Consider the following 16,302-nt stretch of genomic DNA (forward strand, 5'->3'; position numbering starts at 1 on the left):
CTCTCCTGGTGCACATTAAAGCCGAGGTTGTGAAGGCTGGTATCTCAGGATATGCCTTAGTCAGGAGAGGAGAGTGTTTCCTTATAGTAGTGTGGACCTTAGACATTAGCGGATGATATTTATGAACGAAGGGCACCCGGTCAACTTTGGGAGTAGGGGGATTAGTCGTGGTGGGCTCCAGTATTCTAGATCTGTCACTTACGAGGATTTGGCTGGGGTAGTTCCTCTCCCGGAATTTCTGTGACATTTTATCTAGACGTTGAGAGATCAGGTTGGGATTTGAGACAATACGCTTGACCCTGTGGAATTGGGAGCGGGGAAGGCTATTTTTGGTGAATTTGGAATGGCAGCTTGAGTAGTGTAGTAGACTGTTACAGTCAGCAGGTTTTGAGAAGAGGTCCGTTGTAAAGGTGCCGTCATCCTCATGGATAACTAGTGTATCCAAAAAAGGGAATTTGTTTTGAGTCATAGTTCAGTGTAAACTGTAGCTCTTGTCTAATGGAGTTGAGTGTGGAGACAAATGAAGTGAGTGTCTCGCATGGCCCTTGCCAGATAAGTAAGATATCGTCTATATAGCGATGGTAGCTGGTACAGTGATTGATGAAGAGCTCATTAGAGTAAACATAATCCTCTTCAAATTTGTGCATGTAGGCATTTGCATAAGCTTGCGCTACATTAGAGCCCATCGCGGTCCCCTGTTGTTGTACAAAAAAGTCGTCCCTGAACATGAAGAAGTTTTCGTGGAGGACTAGGGATAGTAATTCGAGACAGAACTGTACTGAATTAGTAGGTAGATTGGATTGTGTGAGAAGGTGAGATGAAGCTTCTAGGCCCTTACTGTGAGTGATGGATGTATAAAGACTACAAGTATATATTGTGGCCAACAGACTATCTTGTGGGATAGCTGGCAGATGTTTAATAGTATTCAGGAACTCACTAGCATCTAGTATGAAGGCTCGTGTCTTTTTAACCAGCGGGGTCATGATTTTTTCAAGATAAATGGCCAGAGGGGAAAGGATGGAGTCGATAGAGGTCACAATAGGTCGGCCTGGTGGGTTGGTCAGTGATTTATGAATCTTTGGTAAGATGTAGAAAACTGGTGTGATGGGGTGTTGATTGGTCAGGAATGATGCAGTCTTGGGATCTATCGTGCGGAGATTTAGGTGTCTGGTCAGTACCTCTTGGATTTTAGCCTGGATAGTGAAAGGGGGGTCATTATTGATCTGTTGATATGTAGTGGTGTCTGATAGTTGCCGGTCAATTTCGCTAATATAGGCGGATTTATCCATAATCACTGTGGCGCCCCCCTTGTCGGTGGGCTTGATGACTATGCGTCTATTGTTTTGGAGCGATGTGAGGGCTTGTTTCTCTTCACTAGAGAGGTTTTGGTGGGTCGGGAAGAAACCAAGGCGTTGTAGGTGTAGTAGGTTCTTAATGTCCCTCTCTATGAGTGCTATGGTGGTTTCGACTGCGTGGGTAGTATGTGGTGGACTGAAGGAGCTAGTGTTGCGCAAGCCCAGGTTAGTAATGGAGAGCTCCAGGACAGGGATGCCCCCAGGTGGAGGCACCCTGTAAACGGAGGTCTCGTTGGATAGTCCAAAATGAGTCTTTAAGCAAATCGTCCAGTAGAACCGCTGGAGGTCCTTCTCTAACTGGAACGAGTCCCAGTTAGGCGTCAGACAGAAGGATAAACCTTTCTGTAGGACTTCAAGTTCAACCGGGATGAGGGTGTAGCTCGAGATGTTCTTCGCCAGGTTTGGTGTCTTACCTGGGACCGTGTCGTCATCCTTTCTCCTCTTCCCCGATCTCCTTGTCGGTCTGTGCGTGGTCTTTTTCCTCTGCGGTTCTGCCATAAAAAAGGCTGCTCGTTCAGGATAGTTGAGGAGTCGCTGCCCGAGCTGAAAGACCCCTGGTTGCGATGTCATTGGTATGGTCTGCAAGTAAATGTGCCTGAGGAAGCGTTCCATCTGTAGATGCGGTTGTTGATATAGTCCTCACTGTCCCTTTGGAATTTTTGTCGTTTTCGCTCCTGTAGTGTTTTTTCGTGGTCGAGGATGATTTTGTCGGTTCTAGTTTTCAAGTTGCTCCAGTCAGTGGAGAATAAATTGGCGGTAAGTTGTGACTCGATTGCGGAAACAGTTTTTTCACTGTCCTTGATTGCCCTCTGCAAGAAATCAATTGTTAGTACAATAATATCAAGGGAGCATTTATTCAGAATCTTTTTAAATTTATCGCAGAAGTCCTGGTTATCTGCAAAAAAGGTTGGGCGGAGATGACTCCTCAACCCCCACGGGATTCCTCCTTGTTTATGTTATTCAGCTAGACTTATTGAATGCAAGTCGTAAGAGACGAGTCTGCGTCTCTCTCTCTCGTAGTCCCTACTCCTAATTTCCTCAGACGGAGTCTTAAGGAATTTGTTGGAGTTGGTGACCAATGCGAGTATGCTATTGCTGGTCGTTTCGTCATATGCAAAGGTGTCGGTAGACATTGGATGGCAGGTGCAGATGCAGAAGAGTTTGTATGGTTAGAATAGCAGGATTTGCGTGCACTCTGTCTGGGTTGAGGTGCTGATGCAATAGGCACCTGGTGCCCAGTTACTATAGACAATTATTTCATCGCACACTCCAATGAATGCAAAGTTCATTTATTATAAGCAAAGTAAGACAGAATAAGACAGTCAAACCGAGTTTCAGGGCGACAGTTAGACTTTTCGGCCTCTCATACGGCCTTAATCATTACGTCGCTACTATAAGGGAGAACATATACAAGATGTCAAAGAAGGTAACAAAGTTCATTATATACAACAGTAATAATCCAGGGTGTACATGTGGAAAGCATGACTGCAGGAGGAGCAGGGGAAGGGGTCTATAGGGCAAGGGAATAGAGGAAGAGGGGCAGGGGGAGAGGGGAGGAGGGAAAGGGGTCACAGAACGTTATGTACAGCGAAAAATATATATACACACTTCATGTCTAGTTATTTACATAGATATCATAATACCAAAAAGAAGAATAATACCAGGGATTGTCTTACTTGTTATGCGGTTCGACGGCGTGCTAGTGCGTAATATATAGATCAAGAAAAAGAAGTTCCAGGTACACGGCTGTAATATCAAGGCAGTGTGATTAGGTATGTTGTGCATGTTGTATCGGGGTACACTGGTGTTACCAGGAGTTTTATATATAGGGTGGTTACCTTCAATAAGCTCCCAGTAGATGTACAACAGCAGGGAACCGCGATGGGCTCTAATGTAGCACCAGCTTATGCAAACGCCTACATGCACAAATTTGAAGAGGATTATGTCTACTCTAATGAGCTCTTCATCAATCACTGTACCAGCTACCATCGCTATATAGACGATATCTTACTTATCTGGCAAGGGCCATGCGAGACACTCACTTCATTTGTCTCCACACTCAACTCCATTAGACAAGAGCTACAGTTCACACTGAACTATGACTCAAAACAAATTTCTTTCATGGATACACTAGTTATCCATGAGGATGACGGCACCTTTATAACGGACCTCTTCTCAAAACCTATGGACTGTAACAGTCTACTGCACTACTCAAGCTGCCATTCCAAATTCACCAAAAATAGCCTTCCCCGCTCCCAATTCCACACGGTCAAGTGTATTGTTTCAAATCCCAACCTGATCCCTCAACGTCTAGATGAAATGTCACAGAAATTCCGGGAGAGGAACTACCCCAGCCAAATCCTCGTAAGTGAGAGATCTATAACACTGGAGCCCACCACGACTAATCCCCCCACTCCCAAAGTTGAACGGGTGCCCTTCGTTCATAAATATCATCCGCTAATGTCTAAGGTCCACACTAATATAAGGAAACACTCTCCTCTCCTGACTAAGGCATATCCTGAGATACCAGCCTTCACAACCTCGGCTTTAATCTGCACCAGGAGAGCCCCGAACATTAAGGACAAAATTATCAGGGCTGACCTAGGGAGCTCACGTGTCACTCCATCCCAACGTCTACTCAGTGCCCGGAAACGTGGCACCTTCCCCTGCCTTGGTTGCGCTGCTTGTTCTAATATTATTAAATCTGACACCATCACGCACCCTAGGACTGGCAAGAGCTATCCCATTAAGGGATTTTTTAAATGTGATTCCAACTTCGTCATTTACGTAGTGAAATGTCCATGTGGCCTCCTATATGTAGGCGAAACTACACAGCACATCAGGGACAGCATAGCGAGTCATAAATCCACCATTAGATGTAGCAAAAATTGGTTACCACTACTGGACCACTTTTCTAAAGCTAAACACACTGTGGCACAGCTCCGTTTTCAGGTGATTGAACATGTACCCAGACCCAGGAGGGGGGGGAATCACATGAAACTACTCAGACAACATGAATCATACTGGATTTACACCTTGCAGACCCTGTCCCCCAATGGTCTAAACAGAGAAATAGACTGGGTTCACTAATCTATTTATTCCTTTTGCAGACACACTGACTTCTGTCTACCCTCCTGGTGAGTGCCTGTACCTTGGCATTTATTAAAATACCAATCATGCTATGCTCCCTTATTACTTCTATTCCAGCTAACGGCTCCATACTCCCATCCCCATTCCCCTATAGTGCTCTTCCACTAAGTTTGCCTACTTTCTATGGCCAGTTACATTGTATATGCACACGTGCGCAAGGACACAGTCCTGTTCCCCTGCGCATGGGCCCACTTTAGTCTCCCTGACAACCTCTCTGTGCGTGCTGCATCCCCAGTCAGAGCTGCCCACAGTTAGGCGCCGGCAGAACGTCATATCCGGTGACACGCCCCCACCGGTGACGTACTTCCGGTCCGGCCCTGCTGACCTACATTTAAAACACAGCCCTTGCACACTGCTACCACTGACGGCTACAGCAAGGCGCTGGAGCGCCGCTTTATCCCCCAATATCACCACTGCTTGGCCCACTACACCAGGGAATGCCACAGTGATACCATACCTGACGCAGGAGCAAGTCAGGCATCCAATGAAAGGTATAGTCCGGTCAGGACAGTGTCCCCATGCTAACAGCTTTTCTTAATATGTAACCATAACCAACTGCACTATATTTTGTAGATTCCTGTGACCCTAGATCTACTGGGAGCCTACTGAAGGTAACCACCCTATATATAAAACTCCTGGTAACACCAGTGTACCTGGATACAACATGCACAACATACCTAATCACACTGCTTTGATATTACAGCCATGTACCTGGAACTTCTTCTCCTTCATCTATATATTAAGCAATAGCATGCCCTCGAGCCGCATAACAAGTAAGACAATCCCTGGTATTATTCTTCTTTATGGTATTATGATATCTATGCAAATAACTAGACATGAAATGTGTATATATATTTTACGCTGTACATAACGTTCTGTGACCCCTTTCCCTCCTCTCCTCTCCCCCTGCCCCTCTGCCTCTATTCTCTTGCCCTATAGACCCCTTCCCCTGCTCCTCCTGCAGTCATGCTTTCCACATGTACACCCTGGATTATTACTGTTGTATATAATGAACTTTGTTACCTTCTTTGACATCTTGTATATTTTCTCCCTTACAGTAGCGACGTAATGATTAAGGCCGTATGAGAGGTTGAAACGTCTACTATCGCCCTGAAACTCGGTTTGACTGTCTTATTTTGTCTTACTTTGCTTATAATAAATGAACTTTGCATTCATTGGAAATTACCTTGGCGACTGACCACCCCTCCCGTGCGCCTTCGCTTAACCATAGAAGCAGCAAGCCTACCTGATCCTCTTCGGACAAAGCATTCCCAATACCCCTTTTTTGACCCTCCACACATATATGTGTATATATACTTTACGCTGTACATAATGTTCTGTGACCCCTTTCCCTCCTCCCCTCTCCCCCTGCCCCTCTTCCTCTATTCTCTTGCCCTATAGACCCCTTCCCCTACTCCTCCTGCAGTCATGTCTACTGTTGCCCTGAAACTCGGTTTGACTGTCTTAGTCTGTCTTACTTTACTTATAATAAGTGAACTTTGCATTCATTGGAGTGTACGATGTGCACCTCAACCCAGACTGAGTGCACGCAAATCCTGCTATTCTAGTCGCCAAGGTAAATCGGGTAATCGCGGGCATAGGATTTGGCTTTAGGGCCAAGAGACTTAAAGACTTGAGAAAAAATCCCCTATTAAAATAGGCATTAAAAGGGTTTCGTCGGGGCGGGCGCAGAGGGATGGGCGGCGCCCCGTGTTGTTCAAACTACTGGAACGTTTGGGTAAAGAACTACTAAAAATCTGCAGCTCAGAGTACGAAATAACTCTCTTCCATCTAGCTTTTTCCTGGTCTTTTTTCCGGGGCTCTACAAGTTAGCGAGCTTGTAGCCTCATCTAAGAAAGAAAGTGGGGGGATACTAGCAAGGGACATGTTGGCAACAAAGGAAGGGCTTGAATTTTGGTTAAGGCAATCTAAAACAGACCAGCTGGGAAAAGGGAAAAAAGTATGGTTGAGATCGGTGCAGGGGTCAGAAATGTGCCCTTTAAAAACCTTCAAGCGATTCAAGAGCCTTAGGGGGAATTCAAGTGGTCGCCTACTATGTCACGAAGATAGGACATTTCTATCAAAGTATCAATTCAACAGCATTTTTAGAAAATGTCTGAATAAGGTGGGATTGGATCCACTCAGTTTTGCCCCTCACTCCTTCCGAAAGGGGCCGCTACAGAGGCAGCGGTGTGCAGTCTAAGTCCTGAAACTGTCAAACGCATAGGGAGGTGGGAATCAAAACGTTCTATCATACGTGAGACCAGAGGCATTCGTTAACTTGCAATAAATGTGTATTGTTGTATTCTAATACTAACAAGGATATTGTCTTCTGCTTAGGTCCTCCTTTACTGGTCTGGATATTGGGCCACTCCTACGTCCACTGGGGCACGTTACGAACAGACGTGAGGCGAGATCGAAGGCAACTCGGCATCCCAAGGGACGCAGCAACTATACAATGGCTGGGGTTTAGAGGGATGGGGTGGAGCAGGGTATTGCAGGAGGCAAATAAATTTGTGCTTTTAGATTGCCCACTGGACATACTGCTGTTGCACGTAGGGGTAATGACCTAGGTGTTCGGCCATTTAGGGAATTAGTTAGAGACGTCAGTCATGATTTTTCACAGCTTTGGGCATCTTTTCCGGGGATGGTAACAGTCTGGTCAGAGATTGTTCCCCGTCAGAGTTGGCGAAACGCCAGGTCGATAGAAAGTCTGGACAAGGCACGGAAGAAAGTGAATAGGGCAGTTTCAAAATTTGTCTCTGGGAACGGGGGAGTATCAGTCAGGCATTTCGGCTTGGAAAATGGCTTGGATGATTTTTGGCGGAGCGACGGAATTCATTTGAACAATGATGTGATTGACATATGGTCATCAGCATTGTGAAGAGGCATTAAACAGGCGATTTCTATAAAGGGAAGGGGGGTCTCGAGTACTAAAGGGGTCAAGTACTCTCGTGGTGGTGTGTGTAGGTGTTAAATATTAATTATGTATATTCATGATTATTCTTAATTCTGAATTCTGTATCCATACATTGCATAAGATTACATCAGTCTTGTGCTAGGGGCTATTTTTGTATTTTTAGCTCAGTGTAAGTTAGTGCCATATATGATGAACAGATGCTATGAGGGGGCTATATAACCATGTCAGTCACAGGGAGGGGGGGCTCTCGCTCTTGAACACAGGACACCTGACGGAGTATCTACGTGTGAAGGAAGCAGATGACATGTAGGCCCTGACACACGTGCTAGACACAGACAGACGCAACCTACCATCCAGGATCCCAGGAAACGATGGATGAATCTATGGAAGAAATGGACAATCGCTTTGTAACTATTTCATCTATTTTATGTAACTACTGCAATTATTCTTTTTGATGGACTATCCAAGAATAAATCAATGCATTTTTTATAAGAATATCGTGATATATTCTTTGAACAATCGCATCTGCTAAACAGTCCTCCATATAAAATATACGTAAATAAGTATATTTTAACAGTAGGGTCCTTGAAGTTGGTTGTAAATTGGTATGGGAGTGTCCACAGGACATGGATCCCTCGGTTATGTGTGTGGTATTGGGGTCTGGTGATTTGTGGGAGTTACGACAAAGGAATGTCGAGTCCCGGGTGTGGCGGTTTCAAACCGTTTTGAATGGTGCTCTCGAGCCTGTAGTGAGCGGCTGCGACCAAGCGGAGTTGTGTCATTTAAACCGTTTATGTATATAGATATAGAACACATCCAAGCCATGGTGTCTGTTGTTTTTTGGGGGGTTAGAGTTAAGATGGGGGGGGGGCAACCCACTTTGAATTGACGATACCAACATCAAGTAGTTCTGGCTGAGGATGCGAGGTCCCAGGCTGAAGATGTCGCTCTATTAGGTGAATACTGAATGTCTCAATTCAGTCTGAACCACAATAGCTGGTGATGGTGGTATTTCCGGAATTACTTGATCGCGGTCATCAGACTCCCAGGGCAGGCAGATGGCTCCAAGTCCTCACCAGTATTCGTCCACTGCATACTAGTCTCCGTATCAATTCTCATTTCATATTTCTAACATATCTATCTATATCATATCCCTATCTATATACAATTTATCTATCTCACATCTATGTATATCATATCCCTATATATCTCTATATACCCTTCCCTGTTTTTCTTACCTGGACATGAGGCTTCTGCCTCACATTTAGGATAAGAAAAGATCAAGAGTCCGCTGATAAAGCACAGTGTATATTGTGATAACCCTTTCATGGTTGTGAGACATGCAGAAGTAGTGCTGTTGCGGAGTGTGACATGCCGAAGTAGTGCTGTTGCTTTAAAAGCATTCAGCAACTATTAGAAGTAACACAAGCACATAAGACAGGAAGTGTTGTGCTCCAGAAACATCCAGCAACTAGAAGGGTTAACACAGTCACAGGAGAAGGGGAGTGTTTTAGCAGAGCCCCAGGGGGATTGTGGGGAAGTTGTTTACTGTCTGTCTGGAGCTGAAGAGAAAGGTGGTGTGTGTGTTCTGCATCTGACAGAAGTGCCCCTGCTAGTGAAAAGGATTCAAGTCAGGAGTGAAGCTAAGCACAGATCAGGAAGAGTTCCTGAACTAGCAGTGCAGAGTATTGTCAAGCAGAAAGATAAGGACTGTAAGAAATGGTGTCGCAGGGATCATCTCCCTGAGCAAACCCTCCCCCCTACTCCATCTCACTGTGCTGTAAAGAATTCTGTGTTCATTAATGTGCATTTGCATTAGAACTGTGCTGTCCTGTACTACCGGGAAGACTGTGAACTGCTGTGCTGCTAAGGAAACTGTACTGTTTGTCACTGGAGCCTGTTGCTCATAAGACTTAACTTGCACTGGCTGTGTGGTTTCTTATTAAATGCTACTGTTCTACCACTTATGAGGAGTCTGGTCAGCAAGTGAAACAACCTATGTATCTGTGCCTAAGGGTCAATACCCCTGTGTGCCTGAGAGAAGCTGCAGCACATGGTCTATGGTCGCCCTGAGTAACGGTTCCCCCAGGATTCCAAAGAATTCATGTAACCTGTCTCGCCCCTATCTGACCCTAGTGGCATGCGTGTAACAGTTGCTTTCTGTCTCCCGTCCACTGATCTATGCAGAACTTATGTATCTCTAACCTGGCTGCAAACAAACAGTGTCTCAATATGCCTCACATTTCCCGTAATGTCCAGCTGACCCCTGATCATTAAAGAGAAAATGATATTCTAAGATGATGCAGCCAATGGCTGATTCCAGTGTATTTACCCAGCACAGGGTGAAGGTTGTGTTATTGGAGTTTTTGGTGCATAGTCCTGTTACATAATTTTAGAGTAAATGTTTGGGATTTTGGAAACTTTTTCATTAGAATTTCCAATGAAACATGCAAAATATTAATACAGCGGTGGCGAACATATGGAAAGCATGCCAGAGGTGGCACTCAGAGCCCTCCCTGTGGGCACGCATGCCAGACCCGCCGCCCGCACGCCGCTCCGCTCCCATGTTCAAATGCATTTGCGTCTTTTAAATGTGAATACATTTGAACAGTGCTGCGCTGGGACTGGGGCAGAGAGAGCGCCTGTCAGCCCCGGGTCCGACATGCAGCAGTGTGATGATGTCTTCCAGCTACTGACGTCATTACACTGCTGCCTGTGTGCGGGCTGCAGCGGAGCAGAGACAGCGTGCTATGCGTGGGGAATTGGTAAGAGCTCCAGTAGGAGTCTGGCTAGAGGCAGTCAGTGGGGATGGGGGCTGCTTTATTCAGAGGGGCAGTGTGTGTGTCAGTGTGTATTTTCCATAGGGCTGAGTGTGTGTGTATATATATATATTTTGCTGAGGAACTGTGTGTGTGTGTGTATGTGTATGTGTATATATATATATATATATATATATATATATATATACAGTACAGACCAAAAGTTTGGACACACCTCATTTAAAGATTTTTCTGTATTTTCATGACTTTGAAAATTGTACATTCACACTGAAGGCATCAAAACTATGAATTAACACATGTGGAATTATATACTTAACAAAAAAGTGTGAAACAACTGAAAATATCTCTTATATTCTAGGTTCTTCAAAGTAGCCACCTTTTGCTTTGATGACTGCTTTGCACACTCTTTGCATTCTCTTGATGAGCTTCAAGAGGTAGTCACCAGAAATGGTCTTCCAACAATCTTGAAGGAGTTCCCAGAGATGTTTAGCACTTGTTGGCACTTTGCCTTCACTCTGCGCTCCAGCTCACCCCAAATCATCTCGATTGGGTTCAGGTCTGGTGACTGTGGAGGCCAGGTCATCTGGAGTAGCACCCCATCACTCTCTTTCTTGGTCAAATAGCCCTTACACAGCCGGGAGGTGTGTTTGGGGTCATTGTCTTGGTGAAAAATAAATGACGGTCCAACTAAACGCAAACCGGATGGAATAGCATGCCGCTGCAAGATGCTGTGGTAGCCATGCTGGTTCATTATGTCTTCAATTTTGAATAAATCCCCAACAGTGTCATCAGCAAAGCACCCCCACACCATCACACCTCCTCCTCCATGCTTCACGGTGGGAACCAGGCATGTAGAGTCCATTCGTTCACCTTTTCTGCTTCGCACAAAGACACGGTGGTTGGAACCAAAGATCTCAAATTTGGACTCATCAGACCAAAGCACAGATTTCCACTGGTCTAATGTCCATTCCTTGTGTTCTTTAGCCAAACAAGTCTCTTCTGCTTGTTGCCTGTGACTCGCCCCCTGGGCCTGTGCTGTGCAGGGGGATACCCGGAGCCGGATCGCTGGGAGTTGTAGTCTCCGTGGCGGTGACCCGGTCCGTGCCCAGGGCGGTCAAACCAGTGGCAGTCTATTGGTATTGTAATTGTCCGACTACGCCACCCGTAGATTGCGGTCAGTGGGGACCGCCGCTGCGCTGCAGACCGCTGAGGCTGATGTTGTTTGCGCAGCCGAGTATGGGATAACTCCCCACGGGAGAAGTATTGCCTCAGGGCGGCTAATGTGGATGATGGGAGTGATGGTGTGAGCGTCCCAGTAGTAATGGTGCTGGTGCGGCAAGGAATCACAGAGACGTGTGGTGCAGTTCAGGGTCTTTACTGATGGTATAAAGCAGACCCTCCCGGGAGTACTGGTTAGCAGTAGGGGCCTGGTCAGTCTGTGAGCAAGCAGGATCTCCCCTGGCCAGGTGGAGTTGTAGGCCTCCCCGACTATCTGCACTCTTTCCTGGCTACCTTGCTCTATGCGGGTAGAAGTAGCCCACGTCCCTGAGTATACCGTGTGGTGCTCACCCGTATGGCCGGTGACTTGGGGCCTTCTGTTAGCCTTCGCTTCACGATGGCGGTGCTGGTCCCTTGCTTGTGACCGTGCCTTCGGGTTTCTAAGGCCAGAGGACATGGAATCCCCTGCCGGTTGGATTCTGCTGCTGGACCTGGATGTCCCCACAGCCTCGGACTCCGTGTCCGGGTTAGTGTCTTCAGCCAAGGCGAGCTTTCTAGCTTCCAGCCTCTGGCACTCGCTCCTGCTCCTACAGAGCTCCTGTTGTCACTTTCCCTGTGTCTGCTGTCCTCCAGACCTGACTGTGTCTCTGTCTGGGACTTCACTCCAGGCTCTGACTGACTGATCCCACCCCAGACCCAGTTTATAAGGGCAGATTCCTCCCCTCCCAGGTCTGGGTGGGCCGTGTTGCATGCTTAGGGCTCCTGACCAGAGAAACCTCCCACTTGCTCTTAGAAATAATATCTCTATTACTGTGGTAACCACACCCCTGGGGTGCCACACCTGTCCTTAGCAGTGGTTTCCTAGCAGCTAGTTTACCATGAAGGCCTTCTGCACAAAGTCTCCTCTTAACAGTTGTTGAAGAGATGTGTCTGCTGCTAGAACTCTGTGTGGCATTGACCTGGTCTCTAATCTGAGCTGCTGTTAACCTGCGATTTCTGAGGCTGGTGACTCGGATAAACTTATCCTCAGAAGCAGAGGTGACTCTTGGTTTTCCTTTCCTGGGGCGGTCCTCATGTGAGCCAGTTTCTTTGTAGCGTTTGATGGTTTTTGCAACTGCACTTGGGGACACATTCAAAGTTTTCCCAATTTTTCAGACTGACTGACCTTCATTTCTTAAAGTAACGATGGCCACTCGTTTTTCTTTACTTAGCTGCTTTTTTTAGCCATAATACAAATTCTAACAGTCTATTCAGTAGGACTATCAGCTGTGTATCCACCAGACTTCTGCAAAACACAACTGATGGTCCCAACCCCATTTATAAGGCAAGAAATCCCACTTATTAAACCTGACAGGGCACAACTGTGAAGTGAAAACCATTTCCGGTGACTACCACTTGAAGCTCATCAAGAGAATGCCAAGAGTGTGCAAAGCAGTCATCAAAGCAAAAGGTGGTTACTTTGAAGAACCTAGAATATAAGACATATTTTCAGTTGTTTCACACTTTTTTGTTAAGTATATAATTCCACATGTGTTAATTCATAGTTTTGATGCCTTCGTTGTGAATGTACAATTTTCATAGTCAAGAAAATACAGAAAAATCTTTAAATAAGAAGGCGTGTCCAAACTTTTGGTCTGTACTGTATATATATATATATATATATATATATATATATATATATATATATAATGTATATATTTTGCAGCGGAACAGTGAGTATCTGTGAGTGTGTGTATATATATTTTGTGCAGAGGGGCAGTGTGTGTATTCAGGGCTGGCATCAGCACCCGGGCAAGTGCCGGGGCCCTGGATAAAGGGGGAGCCCACTCGCCATTGGGGCCCAGGCTGTTCCCCAGCAGCTGTGCAGGGTTGCCAGGGTGCTTGATTGTTGTCACTTAAGAAGAGATGGTCGCGCGCAGTGCACTGTGCGGCTTTGTCTACTATGATAAAAAGGAGGAACAAGGAGCAAAATGGTAAACAGCAATAGAAATTTTAATAATTAAGTTCAATAAATAAACATCATCACATAGGTAATATAGTCATAGCATGGAACGACAGAAAAGTGCATACTAGCCGGAACACCCAGTACTCATAAGCTCATAACCCCCAGACCATTGCATTGGGTAAAGGCAAGGAAGATGGGAAAGAGCACAGCAGGCAAAAAAGAAGAAATCAAATATAAACCAGGGGTACACACAATATCCATTTAAGGCAGGATTCTGCCATAATAACATGTAGCCCTGGTCAATAAGCAACCAATGCCTTACCAAGGGATAAGGCTTTGTCTACTAGTAGTGATGCAGCCAAGGCGACGCACAAGCAAAATTAAAGGTGCAGTGCCAAACCGGCCGCATCATTACTAGCAGACAAAATGGCACGGTGCACCACGCGCGGCCATGTCTATTTAAGAGACGGCAATAAAGTAGCGCGCCCTCCACAGCCACATGCCAGGGGAGCTGGACGTGACACAAGCTAGGGGGGGGGGAGCGAGAGTTGTTGCCAGAGTCACCATATTAAAAGAAAGTCTAATGTGTCTGTGAGTGCATGTATTATGTGTATATCGATGTACAGTGGGTACGGAAAGTATTCAGACCCCTTTCAATTTTTCACTCTTTGTTTCATTGCAGCCAATTGGTAAATTTTAAAAAGTTCATTTTTTTTCTCATTAATGTACACTCTGCACCCCATCTTGACTGAAAAAAAAACAGAAATGTAGAAATTTTTGCAAATTTATTCAAAAAGAAAAACTGAAATATCACATGGTCATAAGTATTCAGACCCTTTGCTCAGACACTCATATTTAAGTCACATGCTGTCCATTTCCTTGTGATCCTCCTTGAGATGGTTCTACTCCTTCATTGGAGTCCAGCTGTGTTTAATTAAACTGATAGGACTTGATTTGGAAAGGCACAGACCTATCTATATAAGACCTCACAGATCACAGTGCATGGCAGACCAGGGTTCCATTGCGCAGGCGCAGGGAAGTGACAATGACTGTCTGGCGCCTGCGCAATACAACCCTGCGTGCACGGGGAGACGGGGCCGGGATGAGGCAAAGCACGCTCTATGTGAGCGGCGCTTTGCGCATGCCAGGGAAGTCAGGGAGGGCCCTGTGACGTGCATAGGTGGGGGGAATATGGTAAATAAGCATATAGGCGGGGATTTCGGGGAATAATAAACATATAGGCGGGGATTTCTTGGCATCAGCGGGACGCCAAGCCTGTGCAAAACGAAGTTTATAAAAACATATTTTAAATTTTTCTTAAATCAAACCTCTACTATGGGCCATACAGGTATGTATTGTATAGATTTATTTTTCTCTAACCTGTATGCCCATAGTAGAGGTCTGATATCTCCCAGGGTGTGACAGATTCCCTTTAAAGTAGACATATTCTCAGGGTGTTTGTCCAATTCACTAATCATTCTGAAGTAACTGGCCCCAAAACACCCACAAACTGCCGCATAAAAACACATTAGGAATATTTTGGGGCAAGTAGAGGGGCAAGAAATGTCATTATTGATCCAGAAGTGGCCGTACTGGGCCCCTGGCTTAAGGGGAGGCCGTCATGACAGGGTTAGGGCGGGAATTAGGTTGAGCCAGGGTTGTGGGGCATAGTTAAGGTTAATGAGTTATGGAGGAGGGTCATTTGGCTAAGTGAAGAGTGGAGGGAGCTGGGGTAGGAGGTGACCTTAAAAATATCTTGGTCATGTGCCAACTGGTCACCATTTTAGGTGGCCACTGACTGGGATCAAATCTCCTCCAGAGGTTATATCCCATAAAAACGTATATGGAGTCTGTAGGAAACCTAATCCAGCAGTTTAGGACGGCTGCTGGTTCCCTGGGAGAACAATGGCTGCAGACTTCAGTACATAGTCTGCTACAGGGTGCTGGTGCTGCTCCCCCACCTAAGGTAGGATGCCGGCAGCGGAGAACTAAGCCTCTGTCGCGCCCAAATCCTGAAGTCATCCCCAGGGCCCTGTGCCATATTAGGAGCCCCTCCGGGGACCCTCCCGATCGCAGCGCAGTCTGTTCACCTGTTGCTCGCTGCTGGCGATCCGGGAGGAATCATCCCTGCCAGCGGGCCTACAGCATGGTGCGGCGTCCCCACTCCCTACTGCGTCAACTCACCATGGGGGCTTCGGACCAGATACGGTGGGCCTCCTGACCAGAGTGGGACCGGCTCAGCAGCAGCCAGAGCGCCGGGTTAGATGCCGGAGGTCCAATCACCGGGTCCCTCCGTGCAGAGGATGTAGCGGGCAGCGGGCTGCTAGCCCTTCCCAGAACGCGGCGCAGGAGGCCGCTGGATCCATGCAGCAGCTACTGCACGGTAAGATTCCTGCTGGGCCAGGGCCTGAGGTGAAACCAATGTCCCAGGGCCGTTGCCAGGGGCAACAAATCATAAGCCCTGCACTGTTGTCAGCTGCCCCACCATGTGTTACGCGGCCAGCTTTCTGCTGTGCCAGTGAGAATTATGGGACCAACGTCGCATGGCAGTTGCCAGAGGCAACATATAAGCCCAGTGAGTAATGATGAGTCCAATAAACAACGCGAGCAGTAGGTGGCTGGCCCTTCAGCATTGCACACAGGAATGGCCTATATCCTTCCCCACGCCTTGGCTTGACGGGGCTGACATGCATCCTACAGAGGGGTTCAATGAGGGCTTCACCAGGATCCCGGACATACATCTGCTGGGAACACAGCAACCAGGCAATTAGGTGAGGTTTCTAAATTTTTAACTACTACCCCTTCGTTATACGCTCCAGAATTTAGGGGTCAGGGGACTACCCCTGGAGGGATCGGCCAAGGCTTGAGATTTTTATTCAACGGTTTGAGGGATATGGTACTATTAATAGGGTCAGGAGGCATCCAAGGGGGGAC

At 46.5% G+C, this 16,302-nt stretch overlaps 1 protein-coding gene and 1 long non-coding RNA gene across 2 annotated transcripts; one reads left to right on the forward strand and one right to left on the reverse strand.

Annotated features, from left to right (window-relative positions):
• Positions 1-280: 280 nt before the first annotated feature.
• Positions 281-4,963, reverse strand: LOC141154439 (uncharacterized). Its single transcript, XM_073640367.1, has 3 exons — positions 3,194-4,963; positions 3,032-3,101; positions 281-2,164 (listed from the first exon to the last, which is right to left on the reverse strand). Exon 3 carries the CDS (start codon positions 1,965-1,967, stop codon positions 423-425), a length of 1,545 nt encoding a protein of 514 aa, XP_073496468.1. The 5' UTR covers positions 1,968-2,164; positions 3,032-3,101; positions 3,194-4,963; the 3' UTR covers positions 281-422.
• On the forward strand, positions 4,775-7,920 carry LOC141154440 (uncharacterized). The gene is made up of 5 exons (XR_012247438.1): positions 4,775-4,996; positions 5,079-5,116; positions 5,209-5,278; positions 5,564-5,625; positions 6,846-7,920. It is a non-coding gene; the product is annotated as an uncharacterized lncRNA (long non-coding RNA).
• The last annotated feature ends 8,382 nt before the right edge of the window (positions 7,921-16,302 follow it).

The sequence above is a fragment of the Phyllobates terribilis genome, unplaced genomic scaffold, assembly GCF_046119375.1.
Source record: "Phyllobates terribilis strain yellow unplaced genomic scaffold, ASM4611937v1 Scaffold_7__3_contigs__length_470593459, whole genome shotgun sequence".
Taxonomy (NCBI): domain Eukaryota; kingdom Metazoa; phylum Chordata; class Amphibia; order Anura; family Dendrobatidae; genus Phyllobates; species Phyllobates terribilis.